The following is a 16,750-nucleotide window of genomic DNA, read 5'->3' as shown; positions in this document are numbered from 1 at the left end:
CCGAAGTGTATTCTATACTATGGTTTTAGCTATGCATCATTTATTTATAACTCTCACAATCATGCAAGAAAACTACAATTATTTTGGTTAACAAAACATTGATATATTGTCAAACAATAAACATTACCAGTTGTAACAGTTGTGATGTTTCTGTGTCCGACCACCCGACACATTTGCATTACTACTACATTACATTGCATTTAGCATTACTGCTACATTCCTACTGTGACCACTCAACATGTGCCATAGTAAAAGGACTATTTTGTAGATGTACAATGAAATAATAAAGAAAGACTGGCAGCTGTGATGAAACAGTTTTTATTTGACGCAGTCATACACACCTCATTGCCACGTATCAAACAAGCAGTACGAAAGTTTGTTCTTGCACAAAATGTCAACAAAATAAAACACACATTCACATTTGAGAGCCAGTTTTTTGGCAGCTTTGGATCTTTGGAAGTTCATTTGGAAATCAAGGAAGGACTGGTGTATTTTAAAACACTACTAAGTAAAATTCAGGAAGACTTTTTGACCCATTCTTTGTCTACTTTCAATGCACAGTATGTCTTTGCATAATCAAATGTAGGCTTACTCATTAAAACCGAGAGGTTAGTACTGCGCTTGTCTGTTTATGTGACTAAAAGAAAATATAGGCTTCATGTGAAAGACATGGAAGATCTGCAACATGAAATACATAGACGGCTGATTGACATTCATCTGCTACCAGACAGCGTGATTTACATCATAGGTGAAGGAGGCTTTTTTGTACAATTAATCTTGGGGGGCGAAACGTTACGATGCCTTCAAATACCTGTACGGAAACTCAGCTGGAGCTACAGATAACTTATTTTAAAGCAGGTGCCTGGTGCGCAGGGTTAGTGTTGGATTCAGTCCAGTTTGGTCCGGTGTGGTGCAGCTGAGGTATGATGTTTGTGGTCCTGCCTTCTTTCAAAGAGGAAGGAAGGGAGGTCATGGGACGATCACACAAAGTATACTTAGCCAATGTGTTCTTCTTTGCATTGAGACATTGCATCTGACAGTACCACAGTCGGCACATGCAAAATAAACTTCTACAGTGCGTGATTTAAAAGCTTAAACACCTTTAGCATGTGAAATCTTGAAAGCTATAGGATGCTTTGTGTGAGCGTAGGTTTGGGATGTGAGTGTTGGGTCAGGAGGAGGAGCATCATTGTCCTTAGTGGGCCTCCAGGTCTGTGAGTGATCAGGGGGACACGGTGGGACAGGAAGTAGCCAGTCATCGCGCGGTGCTGCCGGACACGGAGCTGCTCCCCGAGCTGGAGCCACTGGAGCCCCGGTCTTCATAGATGGAGATCTCTATCTGAGAGGTGGGCGAGTTAGGGACCACGAGTCTGCAGTGGAGAGTGGTTTCATAAACACAAGGTGTGAGGGTCGACATCTTCTGTCCCACCTAAATTAATTTAAATTATCCATGCCCAAAATGCTAAAACATGCACTTGTCCTTAGATGAAATAAAGGAAGGTTGCAGAAAAAGTGGTTTAAAATATTATTGAAACGATCAAATAGCTCTCAAACAGCCCCTAAAATGGCATTTTCATCGTCCCTCCTTCTTGGAAACCAACTTGCATGTACATTCTGCAGCTAGGATTCATTAGTGAGTAAATACAGTTACAGAGTTATATTTCTTGCAGTACAATTATTATCTTTTTCGTACAATTAAATGTTTATATATAATTTAGCTAAATCTACATGCCGGATCTATTTTTGTGATGGTTTACTACCTGTTTTTCTCAAATACATAACAGAAAACTAAAGTAAAAGGGTTCATTTTTCCAAAGCTTTAACATCTTAAAGGTGGGGTAGGTAATTCTGGAGAAACCAGCTCGAGATCGCTAGAATTTGAAAATACACAGCCGGAAAAAATCTGCCACTTCCTTACAGAGCCCCTCCTCCAACACACACGAACGCGCACATGACCAATGAGGGCACGAGATAAGTTTGTGCACAGATGGAAGGCTGACAGGCAGGTAGGCCATCCAGTTATTTTAGCCGGGCCGGCTAAAATGATTGGTCGTGCTTTTTACAGTATTACGGCTTCCACAGATGACATTTTTTTATGGATTTTTTGTCAAAGCACTTAAAATATTCATTGCTATCGGGATGTTAAGAGCATTCCATGGAATATAACAAAAAGTGTATCTCGAGCCGGTTTCTCAAACTTACCTACCCCACCTTTAATGTCCTCCAATTATTGAATGACCCATAAATGCTTTTCTGCACGTTCACCCATAAACATTCAGCAAGGATACGACACGCATTCCCCTTTCTATGGGGTCTGTGATGAGCAGTCCTCTGGGGGCAAAGATCTTCTCGTTCTGCTCCTGAATGTACTTGGATATCTTCTTCAACACCTAGCAGACAGAAGAAAGATGAACAATTGAGTTAAAGCATCACAGAGATAGTTTGAAGTGCAATCTACTTTACTGACTACGGATAAGTACAGAAATAACCTTTTAAGCCTCGTCCTAGATAATAATGATGCGTCACGTTTGACATTGGCAGTCTGACCTTCTCATAGCGTGTCTCCATGCAGAGGAAGATGAGGTACGCTGTGGAGCAGGCCAGACATCCCTCCAGGTAGGACTGGCCTCCGATCTTCTCTGCCTCTGTGTAGTAATTATTCAGCGTCTTCACGGTGTCCTCAAACAGTTTCCGCTCAATCTGTAGACACAAACCAAGTCATGAGCAGCAGGGTAGGAACTGGGGAGGATCATTTTATGGCATTTCACCTTTGTTTGAGACTGAAAATGGAGATACAGACAGGACAGCTGTTGTGTTACACATTCATCTAAAGTAGTAGGTAGTAGGTATTCACAAGATACATACTTTTGATGCATTTGTTATTATTTGAATGTATAGGGATTGGTGGAGTAGTGTGGGTTTAAAAGTTAAAAGATGTGTGTAGAAAGGTTTGTATTACTGATGTAAAGCATCTCTTGATATAAATATGATTAAAGAGCTTAAAGGATTGTGTTTTTATTTCATGTCACAAATAAAAGCCCCCGATTGATTTACTGATTAAAATACAATAATAAGCACTTATTGCTTTGAATTAAGCAGCTATTTTCAATGTAATATAAGCTCACACAACATAATAATGAGAAGCTTTATCAAAATAAGGACTGCAATACAATAATAGATAAAGCATTACAGTGGTTTCAATCTAGTGCTATGATGGTTCCCAATAAACATTTAAATCCATTTATAATTGTAAGGGTTGCCTAGGATACAATTACAAGCCACCATGAACACTTTTTACATGTAATACAAAGTAACAGGTCCCCTCACCCTGCTCTCCAGCTCGGAAGGGAACTTGGTCTGAAACCTGCAGGTGGTCCCTTCGCTGTAGTCTCTCTGGATGAAGACCTTATTCGCCAGAGATGCACTGTGCCTCAACTCTTGCAGATTGTGGAACTGAGGAGGATACATCCCCCCCACACACACACACACACACACACACACACACACACACACACACACACACACACACACACACACACACACACACACACACACACACACACACACACACACACACACACACACACACACACACACACACACACACACACACACACACACACACACACACACACACACACACACACACACACACACACACACACACAGTAAGGTTTGAACAGGAGTATAAACAAACAAACCAAACAGTCAGATAGACAAAACAACAAAAGTATGTCTTTAATGAGTCTCTAAAGAGAGCTCCATCTCCCCGAGGACCTGTGCACACGCAATGTGTACAAACAGTGGGCGGTTTGGAAGTGCAGGATGATAGACGATAGGCAGACAAGGTGTGATCGATCACTCCGCGGCTCAATGTCTGCCCTCATTTCTGCCTTGTTGTCTGTTGGAGCAGAGCCCGGTATCGGACACACAGGGAGCAGAGCTTGCAGAAGACAGGACAACGTTTCACTACAGCTCACAACAGATCGAACAGGCGGAACAAGAGATGAGGCACACTGATGAAGGGCCATACAAACTCTTGGAATATGTTGGGCATGGGCCAGGAATGTTGATAACATTAAAGTGTATGTTGGATTAAAACAATTGTATAGCACATGATTTATTTATTTTTTAATCTGAGAGCACAGATGCAGGCTGGAAAAGCATAGAGGAAGGTCAGGGCGGCTTCTGTCCATGGTGCTGAACACTGTGTGTGTGTGTGTGTGTGTGTGTGTGTGTGGTGTGTGTGTGTGTGTGTGTGTGTGTGTGTGTGTGTGTGTGTGTGTGTGTGTGTGTGTGTGTGTGTGTGTGTGTGTGTGTGTGTGTGGTCACAGGATTAACAGGGCGTCTCAACAAGACAAAAACACCAAAACAGCTTAACATCGCCTGGGAAGTGATCCCCTGTTTTTGCCCTATTTCTGAGTCTATTAAGTACAGCTGACTTTGACGTTTCCTGCTAATAGCTTGCAGTGTTACAAACGCCAGAACACGTTCTTCATAAACGAAAACAGTCCTCGGCTCGGACGCCACTGGCATTTTAATGTAGGACACACACACACACACACACACACACACACACACACACACACACACACACACACAGCCGTCAGTAGTGCTTTAAGTGAGCCGCACAGTGTGGCACAGTTTCAGGCTACACTGCCCTCGTTCACCACGGTAACGGCACAGGTGTTATTCAAACGGTGAGCGGTTGTTAAGCCAAACCTCGACCGTAATGTGAGAGAGATAATATGACAGACTTACCTCTGTCGCCATGTTGCCATCCGCCGCCGTGGGGACGAGTCCCTGCCTACATGCGCGGAAATCGCTTTAGTGGGACACGCACGGGGACAGATTGGAGGAGTGGAGGGAGGAGGGGGGCAGGGGGGAAGGGCGGGGGAAGGAGAGAGAGGGGCGGGGCTAACGAAAGTACAGTAGGACCTAAACATGTGTCAACACTTGTTTTTGTGAATGTTGTTTAACATTTAAATGGTGTTACTCCACCTTTTTATAACTCAATTTCATGTTCTCTCACCAGTAGCAGCTACTCAAAACCTTGCAATATACTGCTCTTTATAAATACATTACATACTGTAAAAACTACTAATTTTGTTAATTTGAAATTGTTTTTGTGAATGCTGTTTAAACTTTAAATAATGATGAAATGTTGGGTTTGTTACTATGCCTGCTCCCCCTTAGCTCAATTTAATATTTTCTACCAATTGGCAAGTATCATAACCTTACAATATACTGCTTTATTTAAAGACATAAAATACTGTATAAACATGTTTTGTTTAATTCAAATTGCTCAATTGTTTTTTGTTAATGTTGTTTAAATAGTAGTACGATGTTGGGTTTGTTTCTATGCTTGAACCACCTTTTGATAGCTTGATTTCATATCCTGTGACCAGTAGCAGCTACTCAAAACCTTACAATATGCTGCTTTTATATAAAGAAAGAAATTGATATTGAGCAGAATTGAGTTCAGTGTATTGGTTCGGCCCTCCACCGCAGTCCCAGTTTCTCATGAGGCCCCTTTGGACAATTATTTGCCCACCCCTGGTTTAGGTCATATTAATTCAGCTTTTCCAACCATGAGTTTAAAAGACAATATTTGAACTAGTTATTCGAGTTACTCAAAATAATAAAGACCACTGATCTTTTCAAGTGTCCCCATAATCCATGACTGCATGCACAATACCAGGACCATGAAGATAGTGTAGACAGATGGAATTAAATTCAATTGTATTACTATTGCATGACATGTATGGGAGCAAATACTCTGCATTAAAGGACCGGAGTGTTGGATTTGGGGGACTTTAATGGCAGAAATGGTATGTGATATTTGTAAAAATGTTTTTATTTGTGTATATTTAAGTGAAAGTTAACAGCTTTGAAGATTGTATTTACAGTCTCTGAATACACAATACGTTTGGTTTTCCAAATGTAATTTACATTTATTTCAAACTGCAAAACCTGAAATAAACTGCTTCAAAGTAAAATATTCCAATTCCAAGAAGTTTGTAGAATTTGATTGTCAACACTTCTGTTTAGGTCGTACAATAAGGTATTCATTTGATTTGTATGGTTTTAATAATAGCCACTTTTTCTTTTTGAGTCAATACTTCTGCCAGAAATCTCCAAGTCAAAAAGACAATGACAGTTACTTTAAGTTATTGAAATCATCACAGAGTTTATTTTTTAATAATGACATATCTCATCCATAAAGTAGGGGCAATATATACAGACTTAATCATTAGGTCAAATAATAACTTGCACTTTCTGGAGCTTTAAATTAAATATATATTAGATATAGTAGAACAATGTATAGTAACAATTTGTATCTGATTACAATAAAAGCAAAAGCAAACTCTTACAATCATCTGTGTCTGCATCATGATTAAAACAACAGTTTTCACCACAATCCACATTTTTGGGTAATAGCGCCTCCACATCAATTCTTTCAAGTCCTGCTTTCAAGAGTGTGAGGCCTCACGATGATTTAAGCTGGCTGCTCAGTCTGTGTATTCAACTTCAATCCAGTTGGGTCGACTTTGATCCAGTTAGAGGAAAAGCCCAAGGTCAATGGATCCTCGAGCAGCTATTGACTTAAAGGATGCTGCTATACCCCCAAAATCTGACATGTCATTGCAGTGAAAATGACGACCAAAATGAAGCTCCAATTTGATCATTACAAGTAGACCAAGCTGGCCCACTTAAAACATCACAACCTGGTCATTGGCAACAAAGTAATGTGCTTCATTCCAGCAGGCCATGCAATATCAGTTTACCATCATATATTTACCATTATTGTATGTAGGGCTGGGCAATATATTAATACATATAGAGCTTTGTCTTTTCCCATTTTAAAGGTTGCATTGCAGAAATGATCTGAATGTACCAACTAGTTACTTTTTTGTTATTTGCCTTTACCCACATAGTCATTACATTAACATTACTGATGATTACTGATCAAAATGCTCATTGTTCAAACATTTTGTGAGAGCATTGATGGTTAATCCTATAATATCGTCTAAATATCGATATTAAGTGATTTGGTAAAAAATACTCTGATATATGATTTACTTCATGTCCTCCAGCCTTGATTTTATGGCATGCCATATGTATTACTCTTATGTCTTGTAAGCTCTTCTAGCTGATAGGAAAATACACATTGCACTCAAAGCCTGGGACAAACTAAGAGAAAACCACATGACTGTGTTGTACCAGCTGTAGGTCAAAGTGCATTGATGGACAGCAAACAGGCAAACTAGCCGCACACAGAATCAAAACCAAATGTGGAGCTTCATTTGGTCGTACAGTCCATTATTTTGTTCATCTGAACAGACCACATTCAAACTTTGCTCACACTGACACATGCATCCCGCTAGCCTTAGCCTTGTTCATAGAGAAAAGTCTCCCCCATAATTACAGTACAGTTAAACTGCTACACAGGGCTGAAGATATCAACATTCGAGTGGAAGTAACTCTATGGCGAGGCAAAGCATGTCAAAGCAAAACCATTATCAGCCTATCAACCCGACACCACTGGCCCAATTCTGGCCTCCGCTCTGCATGCTTTGCACTTCCCTCTGCTCAGCAAAGGGAAAATGTCCTTTGATTTTTGGAGCCATTGTGCTCTGTAGCAAGTCTCATTGATTCATAAAGGTCCAGTTTGCCATTGACAGTGAACATTTTACAACATATTACAGAAAATGTCCCATAAGCAACACAAGCAGCTAAGAAGGGGAGGAACTGCTGAGGGCAAGAGGGCTCCTTGACAAATATGAGTGCCTTAACTTGAAAATAAAGGCATTAGGGTTTCAGTAAATTGGAGGAGGGCTCGGGGGTCGAACAGTGCTTGGCCTCCAGCCGGCCACTGGGAGACATCTCATTGTAACTTGATGAGAGAGGAATTACAGGCAGCACAAACAAACACAGTCTCTCTCTGGGCCTCTGGAGCTGCAGAAGAGAAGACAATGGTAGAATAAGATAATAAGTCACGACCAATGGATGTGACGTGATGCAACTGCCATGCAATTTGAACAGTCTGTTGTATGTTAGTATTATAAAAATGTGTTTACATTTTCCCTTCTCACCTGTTGCCCCCATGCAAGATCTGAGCACCTTGAAGGAACAGCAACGGGAACAGAAGCTGTTGCCACAGTTACTGCAGCTCCTCTATAATACAAGGAGACATTGTGACAAGAATAAGATTAAATACATGTGATGATGACGAGACGCCTACAATATCTTCATAATTTCACAACTCTCACCCTTTTCTTCAGCACAGAGAAGACAGCATTGCAGCTAGAACAGTTGCCTTTGGAGAAAAAGACAGAGAGAAATACATAAAATGTGTCTTTTGAGACGGACAGATTCTTCCATTTCATTACTGATAGGTATAAATAGGATATACAAAAGTGCCTGAGTCAGACTGACCTGTGCAGGTGGTGGGGTAACGTTTGCGCAGTTTCTCTGTCAGTTTGGACACCTTGCTGCGTATTGGCTCGTTGCGGCTCAAGAGACCATTTTCAGAGATGGTGTCATACTCTGGAGTTCCGAGAGGCCCGTCATCATCCTCCTGTGGGAGAGGGGGGGGGGGGGGGGGGCGGACAAAGAAAATGCAGTCACATACTGTGTAATCTCAAGTTAAGTCTTTGGAAGGATGAAACCCTTGGCAAGAAACAGAGCCAAACTCAGCGGTAAGGTTTAAGTGGATAAAATGCAATGTGATTATGTTGTGCATTTCATCCGGTTTGAGTAATGGATGTAGGCAAAGCAAGATGATGGGAAGTCCTAGTGCCACTGCTGAGATTCACAAAAGCTGGTAAATACTTGGATTTACATACAAAATTAAATGTATGCTTATCCGACTGTACTTGACTTATCTGCCTAACACAAGGACACCCTAGGGAGACACAATTGCATCATTATGTCCTTTTAAAGCTGACCTTATTAATATACCATCAGGTCAGACATTAACTTATTTTAAATCCCTCCTAACAACATGCTTTTATAAACAGCCACATTTTCTATGCCTTACATGATTAAATATGCCTATATATAAAATGCTTTAATCATAACATGCTTTCATTAAAGAACACATTAAAGGGGCACTGATATGCTAATGTTCAGGTTCATATTAGTATTGAGTGTCTCTACTGTGACATGTTTCCCTGATTTAAAGCTCAAAAAGGTCATTGTCTTTCTCATACTGCCTTCTCACCCTCTGTCTGAAACCAGAGCCCAGTCTGCTCTGATTGGTTAGCTGCTGACTCTGTTGTGATTGGTCAACTGCATATAGATGTCCCGCCCCTTAGCAAATGATGTACAATGTGTTGGAGCAATAGCCAACAGAAGCACAAGTGTTACATAATGATGTCACTATGTTATGGAATTAGACAAATGGAAAACACAAAATACCTCTTTAACACTGCAACACTACATTTGTCAATTTAACTGGAATGGAATGAGGAATGAAAAGCTGATTTCACTAATATAATATGTCTCGTAAAATTCCAACCATGAATGACTAGATAGTAGATACTAATGAGAACCCGGTATGATGGGATTATTGGAGACATCAATTATAGGCCTGTTAATGATAATGCTACTATCACTATTATAACTCATGCCTCGGGGACAAACACATTAACAGATGGATTGATGGATGGGAGACACTGGGAAATCCACTTACCACTAAGACCAGAGGGGTTTCCTTATAAGGAAGCAGAACAACACATGAGAACAATGTTACCCACAGACACTGGTATTAACCATACCCAAAACCATGCTTCAACAGCAAGAAACACAACACAAGGTCCCCTCACACAACCACACATGAAGTCATTCATGTGTCAGGTAGTTCTTTAGTGCGACTTTACTGAAAACCGTGCATTAACCTCTACTAGAGAGAGGGGGGGGTGACACTAGACACTCACCTGCAGGTGAACTGAATGTTCCTGAGTTCAGAGGACAGCAGAAAGAAACGGGAAGTAACAGGACACACGTCAGAAGAGGAGGATTTTGTACACAATCATGGGAAGCGCCAACAATTCTGATTCAAATATTAAATTCATAGCTTTTTTTTTACCTTAATTTACCAGCAATGTTTACCATACTGGGGCTATAGAACATGTTCAACCCCAGTTATTAACAATATTAAGATATGAATTTCGTGAAGCAACATTTAAAATGAATCCTCTACTATTGAAAAAAAGATTTGCCGCGGCACTCCGTGTGCATCCTGATTGCCTGGTTTCTCTGCACCTTGATTTAAGTCTACCTGTTTCATGCCATTTTCATTTTATTTGCTGTAATGATTCTTTTTTTATCCATGTGTGGCTTTTGAGCATCTTCTTTTGTTCTCGCCAATGCATAAGATATACCAGATACATCCGTTTTTTTTTTATATTTCGCCATCACAACTGATAATGAAGAATTACAATTAGCAAGAAAAAATTCAGTGAATGTCATTTATAAAGCAAACTGATCTAAGGGATATACCAAACTGTGACATGATCAAATGCGAGAGACAATGTTGTTGAGAGTAGCATTTACCTCAATGGCATCCTTAAACTCATCATCAGGCTCTGCCTCCTCCGCTTCCTCCACACTGCCAGGAGACAGGTCCTGTCATCACACAAACACAAACACACTTAGCATAAATAAATATATAAATACTGGGCTGTTCCCGGGATCAGCACCTTGGACAGTGGTCGTGCTATAACTAAAGGATTTACATTACTCGTACGAGATAAATACATTGAGAGCATGGGATGAACTGCATAAGAGGCTTAAATTCATGGTTGGTTTTAATATGAATCACAACCACTAAATCCTTCAGTATTCAACCCACACATTTCTCCAGCGCTCTCACCTCCAGGCTAGTTGGTGTGGGGGTCTGGTCCAACAAGTGACCGTGCTCCTGTTCTTCACACTTCCCCTCTGAGGCCTGGCCCATGTGGAGCAGCTTCCTGAGGTCCAACAAAACTGCGGGATAAAAAACACTTTAGCTGTAATCTCTTAAATCATGTGTTCAGCGTTGCTCGATCCATCGGGGATGAACTGACCTCTGCAGAAGTCTCTGTTCCACAGGAAGGTGGCGCTGTTCAGCCCAGCGAACACCCAGCCCAGAGGAGCCACGTACAGCAGGCACGCCAGGACTAACATCGCTCCATAGAACCTGGACGGAGACATCAACAATGTCAGGTCACACTTAGATAAACATAAAAGTACCAGAACATCCTCACATGTGAGAAGCTTTAATATTGTAAGCAGCTATTGTAAGGAAGTAATAATTTAAGTACCATACCATTTGAGCTGCTAAATAAAGACCTTACACTTTATTCCCCTGCTTTGATTTTTTTAATGTATCATAATGCATATATTTGGCCTTTTTACTCTTATCTACATTTGTTTTATTTTGTTCAATTATATTCTGGTATATATCTTGTAATTATGATATGTTTGTACTTTGTATGCTAGTTATGGTACCTCATGGAATACAACTTACAGTTATGCTTCAAGTATTTTAAACTTAAATTATGACAACAACTACAAATGTCCATTTTCTAATGTCCACCTATGCTTATCCCTTATATCGTTTAATTTTCTATTCTCTTTGCTCTTTAAAGGTAGGGTAGGTAAGTTTGAGAAACCGGCTCGAGATACACTTTTTGTTATATTCCATGGAATGCTCTTAACATCCCGATAGCAATGAATATTTTAAGTGCTTTGACAAAAAATCCATAAAAAAATGTCATCTGTGGAAGCCGTAGCGCTGTAAAAAGCACGACCAATCATTTTAGCCGGCCCGGCTAAAATAACTGGATGGCCTACCTGCCTGTCAGCCTTCCATCTGTGCACAAAACTTATCTCGTGCCCTCATTGGTCATGTGCACGTTCGTGTGTGTTGGAGGAGGGGCTCTGTAAGGAAGTGGCAGATTTTTTCCGGCTGTGTATTTTCAAATTCTTGCGCACTCGAGCCGGTTTCTCCAAAATTACCTACCCCACCTTTAATGACTTTCCATTTCAGGTGTGTTTTTTTGCACTTTGTTTCAATGCTTCTGAAATGTTATGCTAAGCACTTGCCTTACTTCCTAGCCTTTGTTACTGTAGGTTAGTCCATGTAAATGTGACCTTTGACAACATCAATATAAAAACAAAGATTTGCCGATCTATCGTATCCCTGTTGAGTAATGTCTTCTCAACGACTGGTGTTATTGCGTGTGTGTGTGTGTGTGTGTGTGTGTGTGTGTGTGTGTGTGTGTGTGTGTGTGTGTGTGTGTGTGTGTGTGTGTGTGTGTGTGTGTGTGTGTGTGTGTGTGTGTGTGTGTGTGTGTGTGTGTGTGTGTGTGTGTGTGTGTGTAGACCTTGATGACGTGGTGTGATCGTCCCAGTACAGGACTCTGTAAAAGGTTTCTGCTGACAGGCAGGCAGAGGACAGCATGTCGTCCAAGTGCTTCAGCCTGGAGAAGACAGAAAACATGAGCATTCACAAACACAGTAGTAACATCAACCCATACGTGAAGAAACACCATGTACAAATGTCCCATGGACATATAACATGTAGGAACAAGCCACAGTTTCTTCCAAAAAGAGTAGTAGAAAAAAGTTTATTGATTGGGGACCCATTTTTAAACGGCTTTGCAAATGTTCTATAACATAAGAAATGGATAAACCAAATGTGTAAGGCCTCAAGGATATTCATTATTATTATTGTGTAAAAAAAAAAGGGAATTTGGGAAAATAAAGTTCAAGGAATACTTTACAGAGTTCCTAAGCATTTATAACGCTATAACAAACAAGCTGAACTGATAAGTACATTTTATGGTTTAACAGAAAATAAATAGGCAAATGTATGATAAACTTAAAGTAGTTTAATTACTGTTATTGTTTTCATAGCAAAAATACCAAAAAAGCTTCTTAAAGATAATACTGTAAATGGTATTAACTTTGTATTATGCGGTAGTAAACTGAATATTTTTGGGGTTTTAGGCTGCTAACATCTAAGAAAAAATAAAAAAATGTTAGAAGATGAATCTGTGATGAATATAATCCTTAGTAATTAGCCTTGCAGAACATAAACCCCCCCCCTCCCCTGCAGCCTTACAGGTCTTTGACTTCCAGCATGGCCTCCTGTTTGGTGAGGTGCACCGTCTGCAGGTCCCTGCGGTGCACGGCGTGATAGCGCATCTTGTGGAGCTCTGAATCTGAAGCTCTGCCCCCACACCTGTCCTGCAGGTAACCCAGGGCAGCAGGCAGCGCCACGGACACCACGCCCACTGTGATCCAGCCCACTGAGGCCAGAGAGGCAGACACAACAGCGGGTTAATAAATCATTCACAAGTCTTTTAAAGGTCTCCTATTATACTGTCTTTCATCGATATATTATAGGTCTCACATATAAACAAAACATGTCTCTGAAGTGTTTGGCTCCAAATACCAAACAGATCATTGCAGCATCCCATAATCCCCTCTGTTTCAGCCCTGTTTCAAAAGTGCTGATTCTCTGTGTGTTACTTTAGATGAAAATAAGGAGCCACTCCCCACTCCCCTCTGAGAGATATTTGGTTAAAAAGAACACAATGGTGCTCTAGGAGGAGATTCAGGTGATAAGGTGGGGGTGTTACCTAATGGTTAGCTAATGGTTACACAAGCCAAACGATTATGACATCATAAAGTGGCCAAAATCTGATCAGCTCATTGTCAGACAGGTTTTTATATAAATGGATCAGGACAAAAAGAGAGAGAATCTCTTTACACAGAGGGGACACATGTTTATGTATAAAAGACATGAAAAAGTGGATTTTGCACAATAGGTGACCTTTAAATCCCCAAGCAAAAGCTTCATCAATATTAGCACCGAATGCCTCATCTTACCTTCAGTAATAGTGCAGAAGAAGACATTTAGGAACAAACAGACAAAAAGAGAGCACAGGGGCATCTTCCATCTGAGGGATACAAAAGGCAGATATTGAGTTTAAAATGTTCTTCCTGCTGCTCATGGGGAAAAGCGATTTGTTATGCTCAAATAGGCTACACACACACACACACACACACACATACACACCCGAGCAGGAAGCGGGTCACCTCCACAGCATCTGCAGCTGGTTCTAGAAACAGAGCCATCCTCTTATAGGACACAACCATGTTGAGGAGGTCAAAGTTCTGAGTGCACCGCGGGCTCCCCAACTCAGAGGCATCTGGAGACCCGGGGGTCTCTTTGGATAGAGTGTGTGCCATCTCCCCCCCTTCCCCTGCACCACGTGAGGGGTCCTGGGACACGCCCTGCATCGTCTGTACACAGTGAGGAAAAGAAGGCAGGGTTTAGAGGGTGAATTGACAGAGAAAAAGGCAACAAGATTCCTAATGTCACAGCCTGCTAAAGAGATATACACAAACACATGTCACTGTTCGGGCCCAATGAGAAGAGAAAAATAGAGATTGAAACAGTCTTTTCTTTGGGAAGGAGTGTGGTGGCATCAAGCCTTGTTTAAAGACCTCTCAAGTCACACTCAAAACTCAATTAAAATGACAGGTCAATTTGGTTTATCACAGGCCATTGAGACTAAAACATTTGATTGCCTGAATAAAAAACAACTTTTGAGGAATATTTGCCATCTTTCATTTGATCGGCCACTTGGTGTTGATGTTAAATGTAATCATTGCTCAGTGTGTGCCATCTTGAGTCAAAATGTTTCCCTGTCCACAGAGCCTTTATGTACCAGGTTGCACAGTCCAGCAGTGTCTCAGTCAGTAGGGGCTTGGACTGGGAGCCGTAGAGTTGCTGGTTCAAGTCCCCGACCAGACCTAAATATGGAGTGTGGACTGCTACTTGGAGAGGTCCCAGTTCACCTCCTGGGCCCTGCCGTGGTGCCCTTGAGCAAGGCACCGGACATCCCCCCCCCCCACTCCCATTGCACCCCGGGCGCTTTACAATAGCTGCCCACTGCTCTTAGTACTAGACTCCTGGTCCTAGGATGGGTTCAAAGCAGAGGACAAATGTCACTGTGTGTGCTGTGTGACCATTAAAAAGGGTTTCATCCCTCCGATTCTATTGTGCAAGCTTCTGACGTGCCATATCCTCCTGCATTTCTTTGACCGTTTGCTCTGGCTGCAATAAATATGAATGAATACCCAAGGCAGCCAAAACTGTAAAAGGTATCATTGTCCAGTACACTGATATTTTGGGAAGTAATTTTCGCGGTTGGAAACCTACATAGTAACAATTCAAGCCAACTTAAAACAGGTTTAGGAAGTTCTGTTTTGGAGCTGCAATTGGAGAATGCCCCCTGACTAACCTGAGGTAAAGACTTGAAACCTGTAATGGTCTGTAGTTCCTTCTTGTCTCCAACTACGTTAATGTTACCTCAAATAATAGCAGTGGCTAATGGAAAAAAACAGATTTTCCAGCTACTCACACATCAACATAGCATGTACTGAGGAATGTATTGCTTCATTAGGCTACATTTTTCCATCAACACTGATTTGGACATCCACACAAGCGGTGGCCCTTTTCCCCTTGAACAGAATGTTGTAGCAGTGATGTTGAAGTGTTCTCCAGGGTGTGTTAGGTAGGGCTACAGGTGCAACACAGGCCGTGGTGGCATACTGATCATTACACAAAAGCAAGACTATAGAAACATGCTGAAATAGAGTGCATGCAGCATACTATGTGGTAGGAATTATGTTAAATGAGGCTAATGATCTAACAACAGCAAAGGTTTTTCACAGCTTGAATGTGTCAGCTTGGAGACACAAAGCATTAAACTGTCAATTTATGCATGCTAATTTTCAACTTTGTACTGATTATTGTGCTGCTGCAACACCAGAATTACCCCTTTGGAAATCAATAAAGGCTAATCTTATCTGTCTTAGCACTTAACACAAGTATTCAGAACCTTTTACGACAAACATGTATACATATACAGCATATGTAAAGTACACTCCATCCCTAGCCATCTCTCTTTTGGTGATATAGGTGACAGTGTGCAGCTCTCAGTGCTGCTGTGGCCTGTCAGATGCTGTCAGATGCTGTCAGATGCTGTCAGATGCTGTCAGACAGGAAGGTTAACTTGGCTCACTGACAGAATAATAATAGAGATATTATTGTAGGTGCAGCCCAGTCGATTTAGGAAGCTAAAATGACATACCGCGGGCTGAGTGTCCGACAGCAGCCTGTGAAGCAGCAGCTGAGCTCAGGCGGAACTAGCGAGTCCCACCGACATCTTCAGCCCGGAGGAAGGAAGCTCTTCGCCGTTCATGACAGCAGCCTGCCCTCCTGCATGAACATTAACCTGTCAAAACGAGGCGAATAGTTTAACTGTCCCGTTGACGGGTAACGCAGGTAGTTTGTTTTGCTGCTTATCCTTGCTGGCTTTGTTATCTCTTTCCTGTTCCCTCAGTACGTCCGCTTCCTTGTTTAATCCAGGCCCGAGTAATCGATGGCAGAAAAGACGCATATGTGCAAAGCAATCGATCATAGAGTACAATTATTTTTGGATGCAGAGTTTACCTCAATATTTTCATTACTAAAACATCAGTTTTAACTAAAGACGGTATACCTATGAGTTTAAGTGGTGTGAGCTTTCCTAAAATCACACATTGTGCAAGCTCCTTTTAGTGGTCAGGACGTACATAAAGTGTATGTTGGAAAATAAATCAAAATGGCTATCCAGTCAGTGAACCTTCGTAGCAATTGTTTTTATTCTGATCATTTGGCAAATTAGTTATGTAAAAAGGCAAG

At 41.2% G+C, this 16,750-nt stretch overlaps 2 protein-coding genes across 4 annotated transcripts; both read right to left on the bottom strand.

Annotated features, from left to right (window-relative positions):
• Positions 1 to 302: 302 nt before the first annotated feature.
• golga7ba (golgin A7 family, member Ba) lies at positions 303 to 4,861 on the bottom strand. Its single transcript, XM_034120643.1, has 5 exons — positions 4,762 to 4,861; positions 3,328 to 3,453; positions 2,548 to 2,700; positions 2,289 to 2,390; positions 303 to 1,339 (listed from the first exon to the last, which is right to left on the bottom strand). The coding sequence occupies exons 1-5, from the start codon at positions 4,771 to 4,773 to the stop codon at positions 1,256 to 1,258; spliced, it is 477 nt and encodes a 158-aa protein (XP_033976534.1). The 5' UTR covers positions 4,774 to 4,861; the 3' UTR covers positions 303 to 1,255.
• A 1,303-nt stretch (positions 4,862 to 6,164) lies between these two features.
• Positions 6,165 to 16,426, bottom strand: zfyve27 (zinc finger, FYVE domain containing 27). Of its 3 annotated transcripts, XM_034120635.1 has the most exons (14): positions 16,158 to 16,426; positions 14,075 to 14,301; positions 13,885 to 13,955; positions 13,115 to 13,301; positions 12,375 to 12,470; positions 11,073 to 11,185; positions 10,880 to 10,992; positions 10,561 to 10,632; positions 9,942 to 9,962; positions 9,698 to 9,718; positions 8,440 to 8,581; positions 8,274 to 8,320; positions 8,097 to 8,178; positions 6,165 to 7,959 (listed from the first exon to the last, which is right to left on the bottom strand). In XM_034120635.1, exons 2-14 carry the CDS (start codon positions 14,296 to 14,298, stop codon positions 7,889 to 7,891), a joined length of 1,260 nt encoding a protein of 419 aa, XP_033976526.1. In that variant the 5' UTR covers positions 14,299 to 14,301; positions 16,158 to 16,426; the 3' UTR covers positions 6,165 to 7,888. The 3 variants fall into 3 exon arrangements, with proteins under 3 accessions (XP_033976526.1, XP_033976527.1, XP_033976528.1); XM_034120636.1 differs by lacking the exons at positions 9,698 to 9,718; positions 9,942 to 9,962 and having other exon boundaries at positions 8,082 to 8,178; XM_034120637.1 differs by lacking the exons at positions 9,698 to 9,718; positions 9,942 to 9,962.
• Between the last annotated feature and the right edge of the window lie 324 nt (positions 16,427 to 16,750).

The sequence above is a fragment of the Trematomus bernacchii genome, unplaced genomic scaffold (assembly GCF_902827165.1).
Source record: "Trematomus bernacchii unplaced genomic scaffold, fTreBer1.1, whole genome shotgun sequence".
Taxonomy (NCBI): Eukaryota; Metazoa; Chordata; class Actinopteri; order Perciformes; family Nototheniidae; genus Trematomus; species Trematomus bernacchii.
This window is presented reverse-complemented; position numbering and strand designations above follow the sequence as displayed.

Coding starts and splice junctions, on each gene's coding strand:
- zfyve27 (XM_034120635.1), bottom strand. CDS start 14,298: ATGCAGGGCGTGTCCCAGGACCCCTCACGTGGTGCAGGGGAAGGGGGG. Junction 10,993..11,072: donor GAACAGAGACTTCTGCAGAG/GTCAGTTCATCC, acceptor TTTATCCCGCAG/TTTTGTTGGACCTCAGGAAG. Junction 8,179..8,273: donor TCTCTGTGCTGAAGAAAAGG/GTGAGAGTTGTG, acceptor CTTGTATTATAG/AGGAGCTGCAGTAACTGTGG.
- golga7ba (XM_034120643.1), bottom strand. Junction 2,701..3,327: donor CTTCCGAGCTGGAGAGCAGG/GTGAGGGGACCT, acceptor TTGTGTCTACAG/ATTGAGCGGAAACTGTTTGA. Junction 1,340..2,288: donor TAGAAAGGGGAATGCGTGTC/GTATCCTTGCTG, acceptor CCCACCTCTCAG/ATAGAGATCTCCATCTATGA.